At 40.6% G+C, this 25,196-nt stretch overlaps 1 protein-coding gene across 2 annotated transcripts in view; it reads right to left on the bottom strand.

Annotated features, from left to right (window-relative positions):
- Nucleotides 1-6,497: 6,497 nt before the first annotated feature.
- TBCA (tubulin folding cofactor A) overlaps nucleotides 6,498-25,196 on the bottom strand; it is a 63,925-nt gene continuing 45,226 nt past the window's right edge. For both annotated transcript variants that reach the window (XM_073344184.1, XM_073344183.1), the window contains exons 3-4: nucleotides 8,898-8,984; nucleotides 6,498-7,194 (exon numbers count right to left, since the gene is read on the bottom strand). In XM_073344184.1, the coding sequence (XP_073200285.1) occupies nucleotides 7,114-7,194; nucleotides 8,898-8,984 (168 nt within the window). In that variant the 3' untranslated portion in view covers nucleotides 6,498-7,113. The remainder of the gene's footprint in view (nucleotides 7,195-8,897; nucleotides 8,985-25,196) is intronic.

The raw sequence follows: 25,196 nt of genomic DNA, 5'->3' as shown, positions 1-25,196 counted from the left end.
TAATCGTTATAGTTAATAAATCTGATTGTTTACTCTACCTGAAGCCATGCACTTGGTTTGAAGTGTGTCAGAGACTCCCCCCTTGGGATAATAAGCCTGGTACATAGTCAATTTAACAAAGAAATTGGTAACTCATTTAAGCTTGTGGCGTCCAGCGGACATAGCTGGACGCTGTAAAATGGAGGTTCCTAGGGTTGTGTCTGGGACCAGAGATATTGGCTAGTGTCATTGTTGCACAATCCAAGGAGCAGCTTACATGCCAGAGGCTGTGCATGAACAGCCCAGGAGCGGGGTTCTCACAGCAGAGCAGGGTAAGGCTGGTTCCCAGAGCCAAGAATTGGAGTGACCAAGCATATCATCGGTCCGGATAACACCAGGGGAATGTCACAGTGGGCACTACTCAAAGGACAAAATTGCTGACAGCCATACTCTTCTCCCTTTAATGGAAGCTGGAGCTCAGCTGCCTCTCCCGGGCTTTGATGATGCAGTACCATCTTCCTTCCTCGTCATTTGGATGTAGGAATATGCATACAATGGAAACAGAATTACAGCATTAATTTTGACTCCATATTAATTTAGTGGAAAAAAAAGGTTAAAGAAATATTCTGCTTCTGAAAAGCTGTGCGCTTCAGTGGACTAAGTTGCTTTCTAGCTGTGCAATGACTTGTTCAAATTCAGCTAATGCACATCATTGAGAAACATTTTGACTGAAAATGTATTAAACAAGTTTGGGTCTTCCCTGTTATCCTAATAGGTTGTAACCAGGAATGTTGGAAATCAGGCAAAGCTCCTCATATACGTATTTCTGGCAGCTCGTTTGGTCTTGCAGAATTGAAAGCATCATAGATATTAGGCCTAGAAGGGACCTTGAGAAGTCATCAAATCTAGCCCCCTGTGTTAATGGCAGGATAAGGTAAACCTAGATCACCCCTGACAAGTGTATGTCTAACTGTTCTTAAAAACCTCCAATGACACAGATTCCACAGCTCCCTTGGAACCCTATTCCCTAGCCCAGCAGTTCTCAAACTTTAGCAAACTGAGGACCCCCATTTTGATTTAAAACTTTTTGCAGACTCCCATATCCCCCTGCTAACCCCAGGCCCTGCCCCTTTCCACCTCCTCCCCTGAGCACACCCTGTCCCTGTTCCTCCCAGAGCCTCCTGCATGCCTGGGAACAGCTATTCCGTGGCACACAGGAGGCACGGGGAGGGAGGAGGAAGAGTTGATCAGCAGGGCCCGCAGACCCCCAACCCCCCATTTGAGAAATGCTGCCCTAGCTCTTTGTTTGAAGACTAGCAGCTCCATGGTAGGTCTTCTTTTCTCAAGCCTAAACATGGCCAGTTTTTTAAACCTTTCCACACAGGTGAGGTTTTCTACACCTTTTATTTTTTTTTAGTGCTCTCCTCTGGACTCTCCAATTTGTCCACTTTCCTTTTGGTACCCAGAACAGGATACTCCAGCTGAGCTATCAGCCCTGCCAGGTAAAGAGGAACAATTACCTCCCATGTTATACATATAACAGTCTTGTTACTACACATTGGCCATTTTTGCAACTGTACCTCTAAAAACCCAGCTCCTTTTCAGTTGTTCCCCAGTTTGTAGTTGTGCATTTGATTTTTAACCCCTTCCTACATGTCGTATTTTGCACTTGTCTTTACTGAATTTCATTTTGTTAATTTCAGACCACTTCTCCAATTTGTGGAGGTTGTTTTGAATTCTAATCCTGTCCTCCGCAGTGCTTGCAACCCCCTCTCAGCTCGATGTCATCTGTAAATGTTTAAGCGTACTCTCCCTTCCATTATCCAAGTAATTAATGAAAATAATGACAAGCAGTTAACCCACGACTGACCCTTGTAGGGCCACACTAGATATATCCTCCCAGTTTGACACCAAATCAGTGCTAACTACTCTTTGAGTATGCTCTTTCAACCAGTTGTGCCCTGACCTTTTCGTAATTTCATTTAGACCACAGTTCCTTAGCTTGCTTATGAAAATGGCATCTGGGACATTTGAAGGGCTAGAGTGAACTATCCTTACTTGTTCAATAGCACTTCAATAGTCACAAAGAATTTTATTCCTGGTGGTTGCAAAAATCATTTATATTTAAAATGAGTGCATTGCTGTCATTTGTTTCAGAGACAGTCCAACAGAAGACAGTAGTACCAAGTATGAGATGAAAATCCTGTGCTAGCCTTACACTGTTAACTTGAGGCTAAATTGAACTTTTCAACTGCATATGCCTATAAATGAGGAATTCCAATTCCTCTTCTTCATTACAGTTGCTTCCACCATTGGTGTATATGCAATTAAGTAATTTTTTTCCTCTTCATCATCTTTGGTTCCTTAATTATTTTGCTCAGTATCTTGATATTTTTGCCAAGTGCTCCATTCTCCCCTCTCATTTTGTTATTAAATGCCCTTCTAACTACCCATGAAAAGACTGGTTCTCTGGAGACCAAACTGTACAGCCCCCATAGAAGGTGGACCAAAGTTCCAAGAACTCAAACCCTCCACAACTTATCTAGCCAGTGGTTTACTTCCAGAATCTTCTGCCTTCCTTTACTTGCGAGGCAGAAAAGATTGAGATCACTTGGAAGCACGCTGAAGCAGCATGTCCATGTTCCTTGAAGTCATCTATAATCAGAGAGATCCTGCAATGCAATGTCAGTGCTGATATGAGCCATCACTATTGGATTATTGCATGTTAACTTCAGACACCTATCCAGTCTTTGAGTAATGTCTCATGGCTTGGCTCAAGGAAGACAGGCAGACAACACCTTGTTCTGTCACTGACAGGATATTCTTTCTATTGTTAGTATAGAATCCCCAGCAAGGATAGTCTGTCTTCCTTGGCTGGTTGGAGATCTTTTTGTGGACAAGCTTGATTTTCTTGCAGGTTGTGCTGAGCAACCATCCATGGGTAGGTTCTATACATACCCGTTCCTTTTGACCAGTAATCTTCAGAGATATCTTCCAGTTTCCTACACTGAGGACCTGGCATCAATTTGGAAACTTCTATCTGTGCAGAATTCCTTCTGGTCTTTACCTTTCTGGTGACTACCCTTCTCTGGCTCCAGCAATGTAGAGAGCCTTTGACTATTGCCTTGTCATTAAAGCTAAACAAGCAATTAGATGGTATTTAAAATATGCAGCAATGGTAGGAATGAATATGAGAGATTGATTCAGCCAACATTAACCTCCACAGCTATTGACTCTCAGATCATCAGACCTCTTGTGCTCAGTATGCATGGCAGCTGGTCACAATTCTAAGGGAGATAAATACTCTCTTTTGGTAGTCTCTGAATGCCCAATATAAGGTGTTCTTCTTCATCCCCTGTCCTAAAGGCAAAGGTCATTGACTCTATACAGTTAGATTGCTGTATTGGAAGCAGGCTTTAGAAAACATCCAGCGACTGGACTGTGCATGGTCAGTGGATCCTCAGCCATTCTTACTATTGCTCAATTGAGCTGGGAGGAAATTTAGTGGTTCTGTTATGACCTGAAGACTTCTAGGGGGAAAATAAATAAATAAAAATCAGGTGGCATTTCAACGTAGATCTAAAATAGTTACTCCCGTTTGCTACATGGCCAGAGTTGGCAGAATGAAGGTCTAGATTAAGGGGTTATGGAAGACAGAAGAGAACTCAGCCTGCCAAGAAGCAGAGATCTTGGAAGGCAGTGGGCATTTCTGGGTAGACTAGGTCCATAATTGGGAAATTAAAAAATGCCCAGTCATGAGTACAGGAGAGTACGTTTCAAACGAATAAATGCAGCCGCTATTGCTGTCACTGAAAATTTAGAGGTCCTGTTTTTCACAGCATCTTAGAGACTGTCCTTTGAAATGTAATGTAATGAGTACTAAACCAAAATTATTTCAATATAATGGGGTCATCATGCATGCAAAAAGTCCACCTACAAGAAATATTTCAAGAAACTGCCTGTATGCACAATTTTTAAATTATCTTTTCTTAATGCAGCAAAAGCAGTTAACCAACTACAGGTAATTATGCCGCTAATTACCTGAACATTGTGTTTCAAGAAAGAGGCAAAGAGAAATAAAGCACTAATGTTACTTTTGGTTTTTGAATATGCAGTATAACTAACTAAGTCCCTACTTAATTTGTTTCAGAGTAACAGCCGTGTTAGTCTGTATTCGCAAAAAGAAAAGGAGTACTTGTGGCACCTTAGAGACTAACCAATTTATTTGAGCATACGCTTTCGTGAGCTACAGCTCACTTTATCGGATGCATACTGTGGAAACTGTGGAATCCCAATATGAGGCTTCCATTGAAATTTTGACAGCGGGAGCCCCCGGTCAGTCCAGGGCTGAGAGCAGGATCTCTCAGGCTTAGCTCCCGCTCTCAGTCCCAAGCTACTGACAGCAGAAAATTGCAAAAAAGTAAAAATGGACTTTATTACCACAAATAATAAGGTCTGTTATTACAGGGGATAGATCACAATGATTACCTGTTCATTCCCTGTGGGGCACCTGGCATTAGCCACCATCAGAAGACACGATACTGGGCTATATGGACCTTTGGTCTAACCCAGTATGGCTGTTCTTATGTTCTTTTCTGAAATTTTCCATGACTTGTCCGCAACTCAGCCATAATTTTTTGATAGTCAGTTTTCCATGGAAGATGCTACTTTTAAGCTACTGTTTTTTAGACTGCAGTTGTGTCCACCGCATACTTTTCAAACAGGAAGAGTCCCTGAACTGAAGAGCATGCAATCTAAAAAGACAAGAGATGCGGGTAGGATAGTGAGATAAAACAGGCAAGTAAAGTGATCGGAATGATAGGCATGTGTCTTACTAGCTATATTTTTAAGTTAGTCACAAATTTTGTCTATCCTCCCTTTACAGTTTAGCTCTCTTGCCTTCCTTACACCAATGTCCGATGTTGGTTTTAGTTTCCTTTAGTTCCTCTCTCCACGAAATAAACACTTCAGTCAGTTGACAACCAGTCAGGAATTTTCTTGACGATATTGTGGTAGCAGTGGATCTGCAGGACAGATTGAAAAGAGGAGAGCATAGTTGCTTTGTTGACCAGCTCAGGAAGAGCATTCATGCTAAAAGGCAACATGGAGACACTGGTGGGAGAAATGGACATATGTATGGATGAGTACTGTTCACAAATCAGACAGGACAGCAGAGAGAGAGAGACCAGTTATATAGGCTTTTTGAACAATCATCATCAGAATCTTGATGTATCAGAGAAGAATTCAGAGAGGAGGGTAATTGTCAGAATGTTGGCCAAGGAATATCCTCTTCATGGTTGTCTTTTGTATAGAAAGGTGCATGTTATGGAGCATATTATAAACTTCTGAAAATAGTACATAATTTAAATTAGATGAACCAATGTCTCAGGCAGAAGTTTGGGGGAGGAAATTTTAACTATAATCCTGTTTGGGCCTCATTTTCCGTATGTCACTTTTCTATAGCTACAGCTATTTGCTGCTCATTCTTCAGTCAGAAATAATGCTTTCTTGACCTCAAATCCCCACCACTACAACAAAATGGTATGACAGGTAAACTGCTGACATAGGAGGAAGTAGCAGCAGGGGTAGATTAAATTCTAAAACAAGAGTCCCATTTTCATGAAAATGTGCTTACTAATAAAGCAAGAAAAAATATGCCAGAGACAGACTGGCATACTAAATAGACTTTTTGAAAGTTTAGAAGAGCTATCATAGTTAACTACTGCACAGAGTGCAAATGGTATAACAAATTAACTATCTGTAACTGCATTATTTGGTTGAAATGGGTAATTTCTGTTCTACAAACTAAGAAATGTACAAAAATTAGGCCCCAATTCAGAGAAGCAGACTATATATAGCAACTATAGTTTGGAAAATGCATTTGTCTGCAATTAATTGCAGGTGCAATTCATGTCATTTAAACAGTTAATTATCTGACTACACCCACAAATCAGTTAACTATATACTTTCGTGACAGCCGATGCCTACCATTTTGTACTTGCCAGGATGAGGTCCTATTCAAAGCCAGGCTCTTTAAATAAAAGCTTATTGGAATATTTATATAGCACCAGAAGGACAAATAGTACTTTGTTGCTCTTAAAGTACATGCCAAAAGGTCTCATACTCAGTAAATTAATATGCAAAACTTTGCTTGCCAGAAGAACCACACCTTATTTTTCAGATGAGTTGTCCCAAAAGAACCACAGGATTTGTACAAATTTAAATACTCTTGCATCCAGACGAAACACGACTCCATTAGTTCCCTCACAGTACCCAGGTCCTGGCCTGTATCCAATAAATCACTTATTTTGTCAAGAGCTAGCAAAGGGGCATAGCTGCACCCTGAAGAAAAAGGTTCCTTTCTAAACTTCTGTGAGTAGGTTCCAGCTGACAATTTTTTGCAGGGGCAAGTAGTGGGGAAAATACTGGACATCTACCATATTGCTCCTCGCAAAGGCTATTTCATTCTGGTTATGCCTGATCTAGAACTCACATATGAATGCACTCTATCTTAAAGGTTGTTTGGAATCAGATCTTTATTTAATGTCTTAGGCCCATTTCTAGTTAGTACTGTACTTTACAATAAGAACTAAAGAGCATTATATATTTGAGAAGTTACATATACATAACACAAGTTTGTAAAAATATACAACATACTAGATTACAAGTGTCCTGTTAGAGTATGCAGGCTTAATCGCTTTAAACTGTTTCCTATTAGAACAGAAATTTGTTAAGGCAAATGCTTTCCAACTTAAGTAGTTTTGGAAATATCTGCTGAGTCATCACATTCCTCACACATTTTAGGATAATAATAAAGATGCTAAGTTGTTACAGAAAACATCCTCACCAACTAGTAAATTCCTAGCTTTATCTCAAAGACAGGTGGTTTTTTTTGCAATTTAATACTTTGAGTCAATTAAGTTTTCTAGCCATAGGCAAAATATAAAAACCAAAAATGTATCAGACAGTAATTTATTTGATGTCTCCAAGTTAGAGAAAGGCCAGTCATTTGCAATTGCATAAAGGGAATCTCAGCGAGTCGTCATTCTTACACTACTTTAAATAATACAACAGTGATCAAACTAAAAGTGTGGAATGGACCCAGGCTAATGCATAAAGAGTACTGAAGAACATCTAGGCTTCCAACTTCACTGACTCCAGTACTGAACGTGCATCTTTATATTCTTCAGCTTCTTCCAACTCTTTTTCATTTTCCTGAAATTCAATAAAATAAAATTAGATTTCTTTATACAACTTTAAGTACTCTGAAAATAACTTGGACATGCTTTCAATGACATAACAGATGTTATATTAAAATTCCATTTTTTAGTGCTGAGTGTTAGATGTAATAACATCGCTTGCATCACTGGATTAGCTCCTTGGGGCCAGCTAGTTTAAAAAATATGGAGGGAAAAAACACTAAAATCAGTCTAAGATTTTGTCCAACATCATGTGGCTCCAGTTTAAACTTTGGGTGCCATCCTAAGTAAAGGGGAAGTCCAAGAAACATGAAGGGCATTTAAATATTGAATACATTGATTTTAGAGAAATTTAGGCAGTTCCCACTTCCCCTTTTACAGTGAGTAAAGCAGTTAAATCATGCACATGTCAAATTTAGAAGTCTGAATTATTTGTATTTTCTATATGTTGTTCAATTAAAGGAATATTCAAACCAAAATGCAGCCCACACGAAAGTTTGCAGAAATGGCAACAGAGGTAAGACGAACAGTTAGGAAGACTTGAAACCTTCTTTGAGGTTGTCCATTTAAAAAGAGATTCTTCTTCGAAGTTCACTTTAACGGGAACTATGCAAGTGTGTTGGGAGGGGAAAATAACCTTTAAGAACTTTTCAGTATTAAGTTTTGGATTTGTTGAAAAATTTCAAGTCTCTTGATCAAAATACATTATCTGTTTGCCTTCTCAATTTAGGGAACAGTAGCAATGACTAATCAGTAAATTATGTCAACCCCTTCATGTAAACAATCTGAAGACTACTATGCACCTGCAAAAAGATGAAGTCTAACAGCTTGATCCCGCAAAGCGCAGAGCGCTTCATGGAAAATCTGACAAGCCTTTCAACTCCCCTTGAAGTTAACAGGAGTTGAGGTCATTCAGCATCTTGTAGATTCAGGCTCTAATGCTGGCAGCTTAACGGAGATCAGCAGAGGGGAATTCTACCAAGTCATCTCTCCTTCACGCACCACATGTGGGTAAGATTCCTTTGTATAGTTACACTTCACAGTAATGTTTAAATCTACATGGGTAACTAGACTGCTGGTAAAGAAACTGTCAGCTTTTTAATGTAATCCTGTGACCTTAAAGCTAGGTAAAGCAGGTTTGGGCCTTAAATTTCCTATATCACCCCTATTCATATGCAAATAGTTCCACTGAAATCAAGCTAACTACTTATCTTAAGATACTGTGATTATTTTTAATGATGAAATAATCAAAGCAAGCAGAATGTTCCATCTGTAAACCTGAATTCACCTAAAGAGATCAAGAGGTATGGCAATATAACTTGCAAAGCAAGGGACTCCACTTTAATGTCTCAATATTTAAGTGTCTACTGGGTACATGTCCCATTTCGTGTTTCTTAACTTCCTTTTATTAAAGCATACTACTGATTGTATTGTTTCGCTATATCTACACTAAACTTTGTATTCACTTACAGATACACATTCTGAAATCAACTATTCTGCTACATAATACTAGTCGTGGAAATATACACAAAATACTATACAAAATACCATATACAAAGTAGAAAGTGTCCAATCTTAGTTGGTTTCATTATACTGTTACACTGTGAGCTAAATAATTTGCTAATACAACACTATCAATGAAAGAATCTGGCTTTTTAAGTCTTTGTGGCCAGGAGACATGAAATGCTCAAGGTAAGAGTTATTTTGCGCTATACTTACTAATAGTTGACTAAGATCTGCATGCGCAGCTTCTAATCTGCGTTGGCAATCTGGAATCATCATTCGAGATTCTTGCAAGATCTCAATCTGTGAAAGAGAAGCCCGTGAAACAAATGAAGAGCATTTCAGTATTGAATAAACCGATTTTAGAGCTCACACAAAGCTCATTCTTTTCTAAAATAGTTGTCAAAACGACTTTCAAAGATGTTTAAAACAGCTACCTCACAGAAAATACAGATAATTTCACATTAATGACACTACCTTACATCTTATTTAAGAGATATAATTGCTTAACATTTGTAGTGAGTAAATTAAAGCATATATAAGAAAATGATTTTTATATGGCATTTCCATGTCCTACATATTATACATATAGTATAATTAAACATGACAAACTAAGTGTAATTAATGAAGTCCTTTAGAATAATTTTTTTCCCGACGGAAGCAAGAATTAGCTAGTAAAAGCTTTCCATATACAATATTTGTTTAAAAAGACTATTTAAAATAAACTATTTTCCATACTGTCATGAACTAGCTTCATCCAAAATGGGATCAGCTGGTTATATAACTATCTCCTGCATCTTTTAGGTAATAAAGAAAAACAGTGTTCAGCTAATACCACATAGAGATAATTACTGCATGAAAAAAGTTATTGAGTTATTGATTACATCGTGTGCACACTGCAGGAGGTTCTGACTGAAAGACAAAGGCAAAGAAAAATGAAAAGCATAGACCAGCAGGCTCATATTTTTGATGCTTATCATGCATAAAAAGTTATTACTTATCCTTCTGCTTCATTTTAGGAGAAAGATTATTCTCACCATGCACTTTGAGCAAAATTACCAAACTGGCACCCCACTGAATCTGAACATCTTGCCTACACCTAGAGAAAACAAACTTCAGAATTATACAGAAAACCCACTTATATTTCATGGAGTATTTGTGGACCTGAAATCTATACACTGAAAAAGGGGTGTGTGCAGCGTTGTTCTTCAATGTATCAAATCTATTTAGAAATGAAAATCCATTAGCAAATCAAAGTGTGAAACCTGGTGTGACAAAGTTCCTCCTCTACCTTGGTGGGTCTTGCGCTTATTGGTGGATTTGCTCGCCTTAGAGCTTCACAGCAGCCCTCAGTTTGGCCGTTTTCGTGAACCCACAGTCCAGGTCAACTCCTCCTGTGTCTGACCAGGAGTTGGGAGGTTTGGGGGGAACCCAGGCCCGCCCTCTACTCTGGGTTCCAGCCCAGGGCCCTGTGGAATGCAGCTGTTTAGAGTGCCTCCTGCAAGAGCTGTGCAACAGCAACTCCTCCCTGGGCTACTTCCCCATGGCCTCCTCCCAACACCTTTATCCTCACCATAGGACCTTCCTCCTGGTGTCTGATAATGCCTGTACTCCTCAATCCTCGAACAGTCCGCGTTCTCTCTCTCAGCTCCTAGCACCTCTTGCTCCCAGCTCCTTACAAGTGCACCACAAACTGAAGTGAGCTCCTTTTTAAACCCAGGTGCCCCGATTAGCCTGCCTTAATTGATTCTAGCAGTTTCATGACTGGCTGCAGGTGTTCTAATCAGCCTGTCATAATTTGTCTCCAGAAGGTTCCTTCTTGTTCTGGAACCTTCCCTGTTACCTTACCCAGGGAAAAGGGAGCTACTTAGCTTGGGGCTAATATATCTGCCTTCTATTACTCTCCTGTAGCCATCTGGCCCAACCCTGTCACACTGGCTAACCTGTAGTGTAAAGCTTTTACTTTTAATGGCGCACAACATTCTTTCACTCAAAAGGATATTTTCTCCCTTCAATGTCACTGCACAGACTAGTATTAATGGGAATTATATATTCAAAAGGGGGGGGGGGGAAGAGAGCGCACGCGTGTGAGAGTTCAGATGCATTAAGGCCCCAGGCCGCAAAGCACTTGAGTAAATTAATATCTTTAAGCACACAAATGATGGTCCCATAGAATTCAATGGGACTGCTTTTTTTCTTAAAGTTACATGTGTGCTTAAGTGCTTTGCTAGTCTGGAGCCTATATAACCATTTTAGATAAAAATGGGCCTCATGGAGGGGAAAAAAGTTTCCAATTCAGTCTTTACCTTCCCATATGAGAAATTAAGAGACAACCTTTCTACTTTAATGAAACATTAAAAGGTGACACATTTAAAATACAATGGCAAGAAACTAAAAAGTTGAGATTCTCAATAGCAAGATCATCACTTTTATAAAAGAAAAAATGGCCCTAAAAAGATTGCATAATTATTTTAATGGTTCTACAGAAAAATTCAACATTTAGGTTTAAGTAGAAGAGGTACTGGAATTTTTAAAAAGTTAAGATGAATTTACTATCCATTAAAAGACCCTAAATTGACAATATTCAAATCTAAATTTATTCACAGACCAGGTACAGCATATGTAGTAGAAATGCATGATAATCCACCACATTTATATGCTTACCTCTATTCTGGAAAGAACACCTACAGAAGCAAGAATAGTCTGATCATCAGGCCCAGTCAGTCAATCACTGACCTCTGTTGGTACTATTAACAAGTTGTACACTATCATGCTGGTAGATGACGTGGAGAAGAGACCAATTCATTTTACATAGGCCACTGAACAGCTATCAGAGAAAAAAAGATTTAAGCACTGACTTAGAATCTAGAAACTCTACAGCACTAATCCTGGCTTCTTCTGAGGCCTTCATCAAAGGGGCAGAGGAAGCCACATGAGTCCTTCAGTATGGGAGGAAAACTGGCTGAGAATTGTAGAGGTGGTTGCAGTGCTTCCAAATCATTGTGGATTGATTTAAATCAAAGTGATTGGTGATTAAATCACCAATTTAAATCAGCAAACAGAAAATCTTGATTTAAATCAGAGTTTACTTATGCTTTGCAGTATACTTTTTAGTTATTTTCCTAAGGAAAGGTTGATTCTCGCTGGTTGGTAACCATTAAAACATTGATTTATAATTAAATATAGCCATTGCAGTAAATTTGGTACTTCTTTTTGCTAACCAGGAGGATATATTATATTTATACAAATTTATTTAAGCAATTACATAGCTTAACATACATTCAGATTCTTACATTTTTATTATATTAGCAAATGCATCATGCACCATTTTCTATTTACTAAATGATAATTATTTTACTCTGTCAAGCTTTATTTGGATGAAAATGGGTATGCAATTAAATGTAAACAATTATTTTTTATTAGTTAAATGAAACTACCTTAAATGTGCTGGATATTGTTTTTTCTTATGTAAGTTTATCAAAGCATGATTTGCATTTAAAAACAAGTGACATTTAGTTAATCAACTGATGGTTTCTGGTCATCAAATCCTTCAAGACTTTAGAATTATAGATCTCATCCTCATACTTTGTTTTATTAGCAGATTGGAAGAACAAAGAAGATTTTTCCTGCTTTTTCAATTCCTAATTGGTTTCTTAACTTTGAATAAACTATAGTCATTTAAATGAATTAATTGAATAAACTGAAATGAAGAAAACATTCTCTCCCTACCTGCAAATGGCAGTTGAAAACCGTGTTAGCATTTCAGCAAACACTAGTTTCAACAGCTTAATCAGTCACTTCCACCAGTTCAGTGGTTTAACTTTCTTTAAAACTTTGGCAGCAAACTTCTATTGCTTACTGTTTTGTTAAATTAATAAAGTTTAGACTTAACACAGGTTGTCAATTTCAAATTAAATTGCACATTTTTATTTTTAAAAAAAGTATTTAAATCAAAAATCCAATTTAAATAAAATCAGATTTTTTAATCCAGTCTGTTCCAAAATTTCTTGGGAAGAAGTGATACTAAATAGAAAATGAAAGGGGGTGAAATTCTACAGTTACATTTAGCAGGCCCAGTGACAAAGGAAGCCTGAAGACAACTGCGAACTATTAGACAGTCATTCAGAAATTCTGGGAACACTTTGATTCATACAAGAATGTTACTTGGAAAAACTAACATTTTCTTTACAACAGTTGCACAGTGAGAACACTGATCACAAACCTTCAAAATAAAGCTTAAGTGTGTAAGTCTGAACAGTTAGATTAATGTAGTAACTAAAGATGGGATTTTCAAGGAACCTAAATGCTTGGATGTCCAAACCTCATTGAAATCTGAAAGTCAAAGGGTACCCAATTCCAATACACACCTCTGAAAATCCCAGGCTGAATTATTTGTGCTAGAACTAACAGGCAGGTCAAAGGAAGGTTATTATAGACTTTAAGGTCAGAAGGGACCACCATGATCATCTAGTCTGATGTTCTGCACATTGCAGGCCACAGAACCTCATCCACCCACTCCTGCCTCAACTTCTGGCTGAGCTACTGAAGTCCTCAAATCATGATTTAAAGACTTCAAGTACAGAGAATCTGCCATTTACACGAGTTTAAATCTGCAAGTGCCCCATGCAAAGGACAGCAAAATAAAACCACCCCCAGTTGTCTCTGACAATTTGATCCGTGGGAAAATTACCTCCCGACAGCAAATATGGTGATCAGTTAATCTTCGAGCATGGGGGCAAGACCCACCAGCCAGATACCTGGGAATGAACTCTCCATAGTAATTCATAGTCCTCTCCATCTAGTATCCCATCACCAGCCACTGGAAATATTTGCTGCTAGCAGTCACAGATCAACCAGATGCCATTATAGGCAGTTTCAGTTTCACCAGACCATCTCCTCCATAAACTTATCAAGCTCAGTCTTGAAGCCAGTTAGGTTTTTTGTCCCCACTGCTCCCCGTGGAAGTTTGTTCCAGAACTTCACTCATCTGATGGCTAGAAGTCTGTCTATTTTCAAGCCTGAACTTGTTGAAGGCCAATTTATATCCATTTGTTCTCGTGCCAGCATTGGCCCTTAAATTAAATAACTCCTCTCCCTCCCTGGTATTTATTCCTCTAATGTATTTATAAAAAGCAATCATATCTCCCCTCAACCTTTTCTGGTTAGGCTAAACAAGCCAAGCTCTTGAGACTCTTGTCTTATAAGGTAGGTTTTCCATTCTTCTGATCATCTTAGTAGCCCTTCTCTGTACCATCATGAGAAACTAACCTGACTTTGCAAAGATCAATGAATATTTGGGGGTTATTGAGAAATGTGATGCCCGAAAGTATTAAGCATGGAAAGAACTAAAGTGTATCTGATTAAAAATGCTTGTTGAGGCACAATGACAGAGTACTTGGGTAAACAAACCAGATTTGTTTATAAGTGTACAGGCAAACATTAAAAAGGGATCCAGCACAGAAGGTGGTTATGTACATAACAGAAGCAACTTTTTTTTTTTTTTTTTTTTTTTTTTTTTTTTTAAGATTAGTGCTCTTAGTGCAAAATGCAAAGATGTCAAAAGAAAAAATTGTTATGGACAAAGCTTTGATGATGAAAAAAACATCTTTACGGGATCTCAAGTTTACAAAGCAAGGTTATACAATAGATTGGGTTATGAAATGGGAAACAAAGCATTTCAGAAACAGATATTGGAAATGAGCACAATGTGGTCAGAGTAAGCATACACAATATGTAGGGCCCTACCAAATTCACTGTCCATTCTAGTCAATTTCAGAGTCCTAGAATTTTTAAAATAATAAATTTCATGATTTCAGATATTTAAATCTGAAATTTCATAGTGCTGTAACTGTAGGGGTCCTGACCCAAAAGTGGGCTGTGGGGAGGTTGCAAGATTATTGTAGGGAGGTTGTGGTGTTGTCACTCTTACTCCTGTGCTGCTGCTGGTGGGGCGCTGCCTTCAGAGCTGGGCACCTCACCAGCAGCCACTGCTCTCTGGCCACCAAGGTCTGAAGGCAGTGCAGAAATAAGGGTGGCAATACCATGACCCCCCTAAAATAACATTGCAACCCTCCCATAACCCCCTTTTGGGTCAGGACCCCCAGTTTGAGAAACACTTGTCTCCCTGGGAAATCTGTACAGTATAAAGTAAAAGAAGACCAGATTTCAGGCATTTTTCACGGCCGTGAATTTGGTAGGGCCCTAACAATATGATTAGACACTGCCTGATGTTAAAATAGAAAACTAAGCTTGTTTCAAGCAGAAGGCAAAACTACACTAGCACTTCTGTACAAGGACAGATACCAGACTGTAGAGTTTTAAACAGTGCAACAGGAAGTTCCAAGTCTTCATGCACTGAAGAGCAGTCTGCTATTGCAGATGGTCAAACAGGTGTGTAACTTGTCTACTGAACAAGACACAGAAGATTTTCTTAAGTAATCAGATGAGATATTTAGTGAACTGGAAAGCATTAAGTGTATAAAAACATCACACACCGATACAGACTCCAGTATGCACCACCTACACGCACAACTTGTTTGGACTGTAAAAGTTAGATATTATTAAAACTAATCCAAACATCAGCTGCCTCCGTTAACTGAAAGTAAAAATAAATAAATATTTGTACAGATCCAAAATAACTGAACAGAGCCAAACACAAGTGCTAGTCCATCAGAAACATAAAAGTATTTTAGATTTAAGCAGAGAAGTTTAGGCAGTTCAATTTTCGATATCAAGTTCAGAACCACAATTTCTGCTCCCCTTGATAAATATGTTTAAGTAACTCCCATTTTAAAACTGACTAAGCATCGAAGGTGTACCAAAGCATCACATTACTGATCTTTTGAGAATCTGGATGTGGTGGAAATAATTGCTGCTGATTTAGGATGAAGAAGAGGTGAATAATCTGCAACATGCCAAAAACCAGAATTTTGGATTTAACAAGAACAAATGCCAGTTTGGGTTGAATTAGTTTAATTGTGCAGGACGTACATGGAGTGACAAAGTTTGATCAGATCCAAGAAAGGTGAGGACTACTGCAAAAAACACACACCAGGTCCCCAAAACCAGAGATTCATGGGATGTTGAACATGTAGATAATTCTATCAAATTAGAGATAAATTTAAGTGGTCCACTTAAAATGCTATTTGTGGACAGTACAGAATGGCACTGAGATAACTTCAGCAAGTTTTTCCTTTTTGCCAGTTATCTGGTCAGAATGTTACTCAACATCTAGAGAAAGAAAGCCCAACGGTAACTCCCCAAGTCCCAGCTTGGGATGGTAATAACAACAGCAATACTGAATTTGATCAGAGTAGTGAAAAAGTTGGTCCTAAATTCCCTGCCATGCTAAATAAATTGGCAAATTATCCCCAGAAAGAAGTAACCAAAAATGGAAGGGAACCCTTACCCCAACAAAAGCATCTAATTAAAACAGATTTTGATAACAGCTTATGATGGTCTGTAGTAATAAGTATGCATCCTCACCACAGTTTAAAAAAAAACACAAAAAACAAAAAAAAAACCAAAACAGATTTTAGTTCAATTGGATCCTGGTCAAACCATTCAATTTTGTACTTTCCTTCAATAAGAGTGTGTTTCTCACCTTGTTGAGTAACTGAGATTCTTTGAAATGGGCATCCCTGTGAGTTCTCCACTGTAGAGCCCATTCGTTGGAAGGATGGGGCTTCGGAGCTGGATTAGCAAATCAATGATAAGATAAGTCAGTTTTAACAGAGCATCTGAGATCAAGTCTTGCTCAGTGGTGTATTGCTCCGTCAACGTGTGAGCAGATGCTCGGTGACTGCTTTACAAATGTCCATAATGGATACATTGTTTAGAAAGTCTATCAAAGTGGAAAGTGATCTGCTGGAGTGTGTTCAAGTCCCTGGTGGGGGGTGCAGCTCATGTTGTCGGTAGCAAAAGGTGAATGCACCCAGGAATCCATTTAGAGAGCCTCTGCTTGGATATAGTGGATCCTTAGATCTTTCTGTAACATAAAGGAATAGTCTTGGTGATTTCCTGAAGGGCTTTGTCCTTTCAAGATACAATGCTAGTGACCATCTCACATCTAAAGAAAGCAACATCACCTCTCGTTTGTTCTCATGAGGTTGATGGAAGGTGGATGGGTTGATTCAAGTGTAATGAAGGTGGTATTTTGGGTAGAAATTTAGGATGTGGTCGTAAAGTAACCTTGTCTTTGAAGAATATTGTATATGGGTGGGGGACGGGGGACATGCCATGAGTGTCCCTAGTTCTCTCATTCGTCACGTGGATGTCATGGTGACAAGAAAGGCCACCTTCATTGATAAGTGTTGTCATAACCATACAGCTAGGGGTAGCCTAGAATTCCTCCTTACCTGTAAGGGGTGAAGAAGCTCAAATAACCTGGTTGGCACCTGACCAAAAGGACCAATAGGGAAAGAAGATACTTTCAAATCTGGGGGAAGGCTTTATTTGTGCTCGTTGTTTGTTTGTGTTCTCTGGGGAAGCAGAGAAGCATCAGGTCAGAAAACTCCTCCTCCTAAAATGAGTCTCAATATTGCAAAAAGAGTAAGTAAATAAGGCAAGTCGTGTTAAGATTATCTTTTGTTTTTAGCTTGTGAATTTTCCCTATGCTTAGAGGGAGGTTTATCCCTGTTGTCACTTTTAAGTTTTGTCTAGAGGGGAATCCTCTGTGTTTTGAATCGGATTACCCTGTAAAGTTACCTTCCATCCTGATTTTACAGGAGTGATTCTTTTACTTTCTCTTTATTATAAAGTTCTGTTTAAGAATCTGGTTTACCTATTTGGTTGGTATATTATTCTCAAGCCTCCCCAGGAAAGGGGGTGAAGGGGCTTGGGGGGGATATTTTAGGGAACAGAAACTCCAGGTGGTCTTTTTCCTGAATCTTTGTCTAACTCACTTGGTAGTGGCAGCAGTACCCATCCAAGGACAAGGAAGGATGTGTGCCTTGGGGAAGTTTTTAACCTAAGCTGGTAGGAATAAGCTTAGGGGGTCTTTCATGCGGGTCCCCACATCTGTACCCTAGAATTCAGAGTGGGGAGGGAATCCTGACAGGTGTACAAGTGAACATGTGGCTAATGGTCCAAATGGGGGACCAGTGAGACAGCATAGTTCTAGGTTGAGGTGCCAGGGTGGGGTATGGGGTATGTATCTCAGGATAGAGGTTCCGAATACCCCCTGAGGAATCATTTAGTGAGAAAATGGGTGAAGACTGAGAACCCATCAACTTTTTGAATGAAAGCCATGATGGCTGCGAGGTGTACTGTAAGTGGGCTTGATGACAGACCAGACTTCTTTAACTCCAGTACATAATCTAGAACCAGTGGCAAGGGGCAGGTAATAGCTGTGGCTTGCCTATTCTGGCACCATATATGGAATCTCTTCCACTTGTGAAAGTAAGTATAACATGTAGTCAATCTTCTGCTGTTAAATAATATATCTTCTGAACAGGTCAGTTCAATGTTCTAGAGCCATGGAGGAGCCACACCTTCAGGTAGAGAATCGGCAAGTTTGGGTGGCGATCCTGGTCTGCATCCTGAGACAGGAGTGTGTGTGTGTGTGTGGTGGACAGACAGATATCTTCAACAGGTATGGGAACCAAGTGTGTCTGGGCAATGGGGCAGCTATCAATATGACTCTGGATTGTTTGGTCTATCTTCTGTATCACCCTGGATAGCAGAGGTGCATCCCATTTGATGAGGAAAGCATCGCCCAGAGATTGGGGCTCCAATCCTGCTCTTGAACAAAAAAGTGTGGACACTTGGCATTCCGGGCTGTAGCAAAAAGGTGTATAGTTGGGAAACACCAGCATCTGAATATATTCTATAAAACCCTGGTGTTTCTTTCCCATTCATAGTCCTGAGAGAACTTTCTACTTAGTGCAACTGCTGTAGTGTTCTGACATCCTCGTAGATAGGTAGCTGGTATGTTGATGTTGTGATGAATGCACCAGTTTCATAATGTCATTTCTTTGGTGCAGATGGAATGTGACCTTGCTCCCCCTTGAAGGTTTCTATAAAACAAGCAAGCGATGTTGTCTGTTAGTACCTTTATAGTCTTATTCCTCCTGATCACAGGTAAGAAGTGTGAGTGCACTGCAGACTGCTCGTAATTCCAGTAGTTTGATGTGTAAAAGTTGACTCTGGGGGGGACCACCTGCCCTGAATTGTGTGGTTGTGCAAGTGTGTTCCCAAACCTAACAGAGATGCATCCGCTGTAAGTATAACGGACAGAGGGGATTGCGTGAAGGGGACTCAGACACACATTGTGGGGTTGAGCCCACCAATGTAGAGAATTTTTGATTTTGAGTGGCATAGTGAGACACTTGTTCAGATTGTCTGTGCGGAACATATGTTGTCTGGAGCCAGCCCTGGAGACAATGCATATGTAGCCTGGCATGCCTTACGACGAAAATGGTTGCTGCCATATGCCCTAATAGTTGGAGACAGGTCCTAGCTGATGTCTGTAGGATGGTTTGTGCTGTGGCGATCAAGGGTGACAAATCTGTGGAGTGGTAATGAGGCTTTGGCCTCCAGTGCATCAAGGTGGACCCCACTGAATTCTAGGTTTTGAACAGGGTGTCAACGTTGATTTTTGCATGTTTATTTTTTAGTCCTAGTTGAGAGAAGAGAACCATTATCCTCTGAATAGCTTCTACAGCATCTTTCTGAGAAAGACAGCTGTCTAAGTAGGAGAATATCATGACTCCTTGCTTGCAGAGTTGGTCCACCATGACTGCAAAAACCTTGGATGTCTTGGGGGCACCACAGAGAGGTCAAAAGGCAGTACTTTGAACTGGTAGTGATTCTGTCCCAGAATGAGTCGAAGGAAGCTCCTGTGCACTGAATGTATGGAGATATGAAAATATCCATCCTGGGAAGTCGAGGGCAGAGAACCAGTCCCCCTGTTCCAGTGCTTGGATTATAGCTACTAACGTGACCATCCTCAATCACTGAACCTTCACGAACATGTGGAGTTTCCTTAGGTCGAGAAAGGGCCTCTATTCCCTGCTCTTTTTCTGAGTTAAGCAGTAGTGGGAATAAAAGCCTCTCCCTCTGTGTTGTGTCAGTACTGATTCTACAAACCCAAGAGCAGGAGGTGATTTTATTTTGTAGAAGATGCTTGTGAGAAGGGTCCCTGAACAGGGACAAGGAGAGAGGGTGGATGGGGGGCGGGAGGGGAAGAGAGGGGGCAAATGGGATTGGAGTAACCAGTGTTTATACATTTCTAATATTCATTTGTCCAAGGTGATGGTCTGCCATACTGGTGGAATGGGATCAGGCGGTCTCCGAAAAGATGGATGATTGTTGATGGTTCCAGTGCTTGGAAATGGGAAAGGCATCTTGGGCCCTTGACCAAACCCTCAAAATTGCTGTTTCAAGGAGGGTTGTTGGGATGTTGATGGCTGAGATGGGAATGGTCTACGTCTCTTAGGCCTCTGTCTCCATTTTTGTAGGTCATATTGTCGCTGTGGTTGGACATATGGGGGCAGGCCTTGTTCATTGTACTGACGGTATTTCCCCGGCTTCCTTCTTTGTGCAGGTGTGTAAATGCACAAAGACCAAAGAGTTGCACTGCAATCCTTTAGTGTGTGGAGGGATTAGTCAGTCTTGGCCACGAACAATTGCTGGCGCTCAAAGGGAAGATCTTTAACAGTAGACGGGACCTTCTTGGGAAACCCAGAGATGTGGAGTCACGAAGCCCGTCACATAACTACTGCGATAGTAATGGATCACGTGATTGTGTCTGCCACGTCCAACGAAGCTTATAAGACCATCTGTGCAAGGTGGTGTTTTGTTTTTTTTTTGTTATCCGGGATACAGTCAATAAATCTGGACATCTTAGAATCAGAAATCTTGGACATCATAATTTGTGTGGTTGTATTTGGCCATCAAAGCTTTGTAATTGGGGATTCTGAATTGCAGAGTTGCTGACCAACAGGCTTTGTGCCCAAAGGGTCTAACTGTTTCCAGTCCTTATTGTACAGGGTGATTCTGGAGTGGTGCTATCTTTATTCATGGCCTCTACCACCAAGGAATTTGGTGGGAGATGTGAAAACAAAAAATCAATAGCCTTAGAGGGGACATAATATTTGTTGACTGCTCTTTTACAAGTGGGTGGTATTGTTGCAGGGGTCTGCTGGATGATCTTGGCTGGATCCATGAGTGCCTCATTTATAGGAAGCATAATCTTTGATGTTTATGTCTGTAAAATATTCAACAGCTTATGTTGAGACTCCGCAACTTCTTCCAGGTGTATTTCGAGCATCAGCAATTATTTTAAATAGCTCCTGGAACCGTTTAAAGTCTAAGTGGTGAAGGCATGACTGCTTCATCTGGGGAGGACAAAGAGAGATTGATTGGAGGGGTGACTTCCCATTCCAAAGCTTCCTCCCGTTCCTCAAAAGTCTCCTCCGGAGGCTCTACCCACTGAGGCTGATGGGGAACGCCACCTCCTCTCCCTGTAGGTGCTAGAAGGCCTAAAGTACTGGTGGCTGTATGGAGGCCATGGATTCCAATAAGGCCATTGCGGTGGGAATGGCATTGGTGGTGGCATCCATGGATGTCCATACCATCCTTGGGTGTCACTTAGCTGGTAAGTGGCTTGCTCCACTGGTCATGCAAATGGGTGAGGAGTGGTCCCCTTCCGCCTCATCATCATCTTCATCGCTGGAAAAAGGAGGGGTTGATCTCAGTGGTGGTATAGGTTGGCATGGTTCTGAGTATGCCAGAGTACGAAGAAGGGGAGATTCTGGTGTTGCATAGACTAGCAAGTTCTTATGATAAAGGAATTAGTGTGGTGCTGCTAGCCTCGATACAGAGGATGGTGTTTGTAGACGGTACTGCTGTTGTAGCTGATGTCACTGTACTATGCACTAGGGGACCAGTAGATGGAGCCACAGACTGTAGTGATGTTGAGCTGCTTGGTGCCAGATGTTTAAGAGGCTCCATCAGTACTAAGTAGGAGGAGGTAGGCTTCTCTCTGTCACTCCTCTCAGAGCCAGCCTGCTTAAGGTCTTTGGCTTTCGCAGTATCAGCAGTACCGTAAGATCCCGCCGACTTGTAGATGCTTAACCATGCTGCAGTCAGTTGTGTGTTGAACGAGTCAGGGATCACTTCTTTTTGGCTGGTTCCCTGGAAGGAGAATTTGTTGCCTGCTATTCCTACCCCCCACCTTTTTTGAGGACTGTGATAGGGATGGTCTGTCAGGGGCCATCGCTGGCATTAGAGCAGGGGGTGTGTATCTGTGTTCTGGGGGTCAGACACCAGGTGCAGTGACTTCTGCCTTGGTATAAGTTTTAGCTTTAGGTCCCTTGCTTGTGGTAACGAAGATACTTCTGAATAATGTGTCTTGCCAAGGCAATGGACACACTGAGCATTTCCATCACTGACCGGGATTGATTCCCAACAAGCAAGACATTGTTTAAAGCCCGGAGATCTGGGTATGCCCATCAGTAGCATTCCCCCAGGAGAAGGGGGTTAAAACTACACTATACTAAAGCGTGAATGGAAATAATGGTATCTGATAATTTAAAAGAATTTTTTAAAATAAAATAAATAGGGAAGAGGAGGGTAACTATATCTAACTCTATTCTAACACCAAGTAACAGTGTAAGTCTAAGATATAACGAAGTGAGGTGTTGCCATGGCTCCATCTGAGCGAAGAGAGTTGAGAAGGAACCGGTGGCGGTTCAGTCACATATCACTATGCAACCACCAGAAGTGGCACAACACAGGGAGAGCGCATGTGTTACCAAAGTGGTCACTACTACTGAAATTCTCCGATCACAGGTGCAGGAGGACACAGATTCACCTAAAGTTGAGCACCCAAAGTGACACTCCTCCAAGAAGAATTTATCATTATGTGAAAGGTTAAAAATTATCATCCTGCCATCCTTTACCTTTGTTGGATATAATATTTCAAACAGAACATACCCCTGATAAGGTGACAAGGTCGGTGTGGTAACATATTTTACTGAACCAATTTCTGTTGGTGGGAGACACAAGCTTTTGAACTTACACAGAGGTGTCCTTCAGGTCTTGAAGATGAGCTGTATGTAAGCTCCAAAGCTTCTCTCTCTCACCAACAGAAGTCAGTCCAATAAAAGATATTACACCATCCTCCTTGTGTGTCTAATATCCTGGGAACCAATGTGGCTACAACAACACTGCACACAAGGATAAGGTGCACAGGGAAAAGAAGATGGGGCCAAGAAAGCAGAGATGTGTTAATCAGGAAGGTGTCCTTATTTCATAGTGTAGTTCACCTCTTAAAAGAGACTAGGTGATCTAAAGCTCAATATGGGATAGTGAGAAGATAAAAGAACCATCAAAATACATCTTCTCAAAAACTAGTATCAGAATTACTTAGGTGTGAGAGTTTTAGGCTAAGAAATTTGCTACATGAATTAAAAAAAATACACCTATTAAAGAAGGACTCCATGACCACTTGTTCTTTGCCTGTTACAAAACTGAAAATAAAGGCACTTTTGAAAGAGTGGTTTTCCTCAGCCAGATTAGAAGAGGCTATGAATTGAAGGGAGTGGGGACAAAGGCAAACATGTTTTACTGCAGGGGTGGCCAATCTGTGGCTCCAGAGCCATATGCAGCTCTTCAGAAGTTAATATACGGCTCCTTGTACTGGCACCAACTCCAGGGCTGGAGCTACAGGCGCCAATTTTCCAATGTGCCAGGGGGTGCTCATTGCTCAACCCCTGGCTCTGCCACAAGCCCCACTCCCTCCCCTGAGCCCACTGTGCCCTCCCCCCTTGCCCCCAGAGCCTCCTGCATGCCACGAAACAGCTGATGGAGAGGGAAGGGGAGGCCCTGCTGGTGGGTGGAAGGAGCTGGGGTGGAGCTGATGGGGGACTGCTGATGTATTACTGTGGCTCTCTGGCAATGTACATTGGTAAATTCTGGCTCTCTCTTAGGCTCAGGTTGGCCACCGCTGTTTTACTGTAATTGAGCTTGATAAAAATGACCTTTTCCCTAATATCAATAACCTATAAATGTACTAACTCAAATTTATAAAACAGGTTTCCAGTTTATTAAAATGCAAATTTCTGTTTCTGTTTTTTAAAAATAACATAGTTGGCTTGGAAAAGGCTTGAGGCCGCAGCAGATGTAGAGATCCATTACACTAAGCCGCTGGTAATTCCCCCTTTAATTGAGGAATAAATTACACAGAACACTACTTGACACTCTACTCTTACAGAGGCGTGAAGAAAAATTTCTGGAAAGTGTTGGGATACGTTATTTTCTCAGTGCAGAGAATCAGTTTTCTTTCATGTCAGCAAATTATTTCAGAGTATGGAACCGATAGGTTTCAACCACTTATACCAAGCATTGTGTAGAACGGGAGTGGAGAGGCTGAGGGAGGACGAAAGACGACAGACACCTACTTGACTTGACCTCCTCTTCATCTAACTGCTTCAGTATTTCACATTTGGCAACCCCTGGAGTTGCTCTAGCTGAGGACCAATCAATTGGTACATGGCAGATCATTTCAGGAAGCAGAAGCAAAAGTTTATTTTGTCCTTTCTGGAAAATGGTTTGCTGGCTAGGAGTTTTATGATAATCTGGGACTGCAGGTTTTCTTTGCCAGCCAGGGAGACAGAGCTAGTGCAGAGATTTAAGAGTGTAGATGCTACTCTTGAGGGGGTAGAAGCAAAATTCATTACTAGTGCCTTCCCTGAATCCAGTCACTGGCTAATTCAATCCTCCCTTTAATTTTAGAATTAAATCGTTTGTGTTAGAAACACAATTCTTGCCCTTTACTTTGATAACTTCCATAAGGATAACTGGACAATGCAATCACTGCCCATAGAAAACTGTCAATCAACAGGCAGCATTTTCTACACAACAGCTCTCAAAATTTTACTTGAAAAGAATATGAATTGCCTTGGATGTAAACACTGTCACATGGGCAGACATTGGCAGAAAAAAATCATAAATAAAAGGGAACCCATTTGGAAAGCGGTGCCAGTTCGGTTCTGACAAAACAAGTATTGGTCAACCACAAAGTTGGCTCAGCCTTGACAGTACTGGCTGCATATTGTCCTCCTGACCTCTTTTTTGGGGAATTATCTGTCATCTTTAGGTTTTCAGGCAGAGGGAAACTGTTGCATGATATGGAGCAAGAGCTCTCACTCAGCCCAACATATGATTTAGTTTAAAAAGTTAGCAGTCTGGTTAAAGAAAAGGCATTAGGATAAATTATGGAGATTTGGGAGATTTCCTTCAGTTTTGCAGAAGGCAGAAAGTCAGGAAAAATAAATGTCTGTGCTAAAACTGGAGTCAGAACAGAACTGGCAGGTTTCCCATATAGATACAGTCAAGTCACTAACCCATGCCTGATAGGTCTGATAGAGCCTCTTTCTGCAGAGGAATGGTGAGCCCAACTACAAGAGAATTTCCCTTCAGCGATCGTTAATGTCAATTGTTGAATCTTCTTGCTAAATGGGAGTTTCCATGTTAATGTATCCCAACTACTGCACAATTATTTTAAATCCT

The sequence above is a fragment of the Lepidochelys kempii genome, chromosome 5, assembly GCF_965140265.1.
Source record: "Lepidochelys kempii isolate rLepKem1 chromosome 5, rLepKem1.hap2, whole genome shotgun sequence".
Taxonomy (NCBI): domain Eukaryota; kingdom Metazoa; phylum Chordata; order Testudines; family Cheloniidae; genus Lepidochelys; species Lepidochelys kempii.
This window is presented reverse-complemented; position numbering and strand designations above follow the sequence as displayed.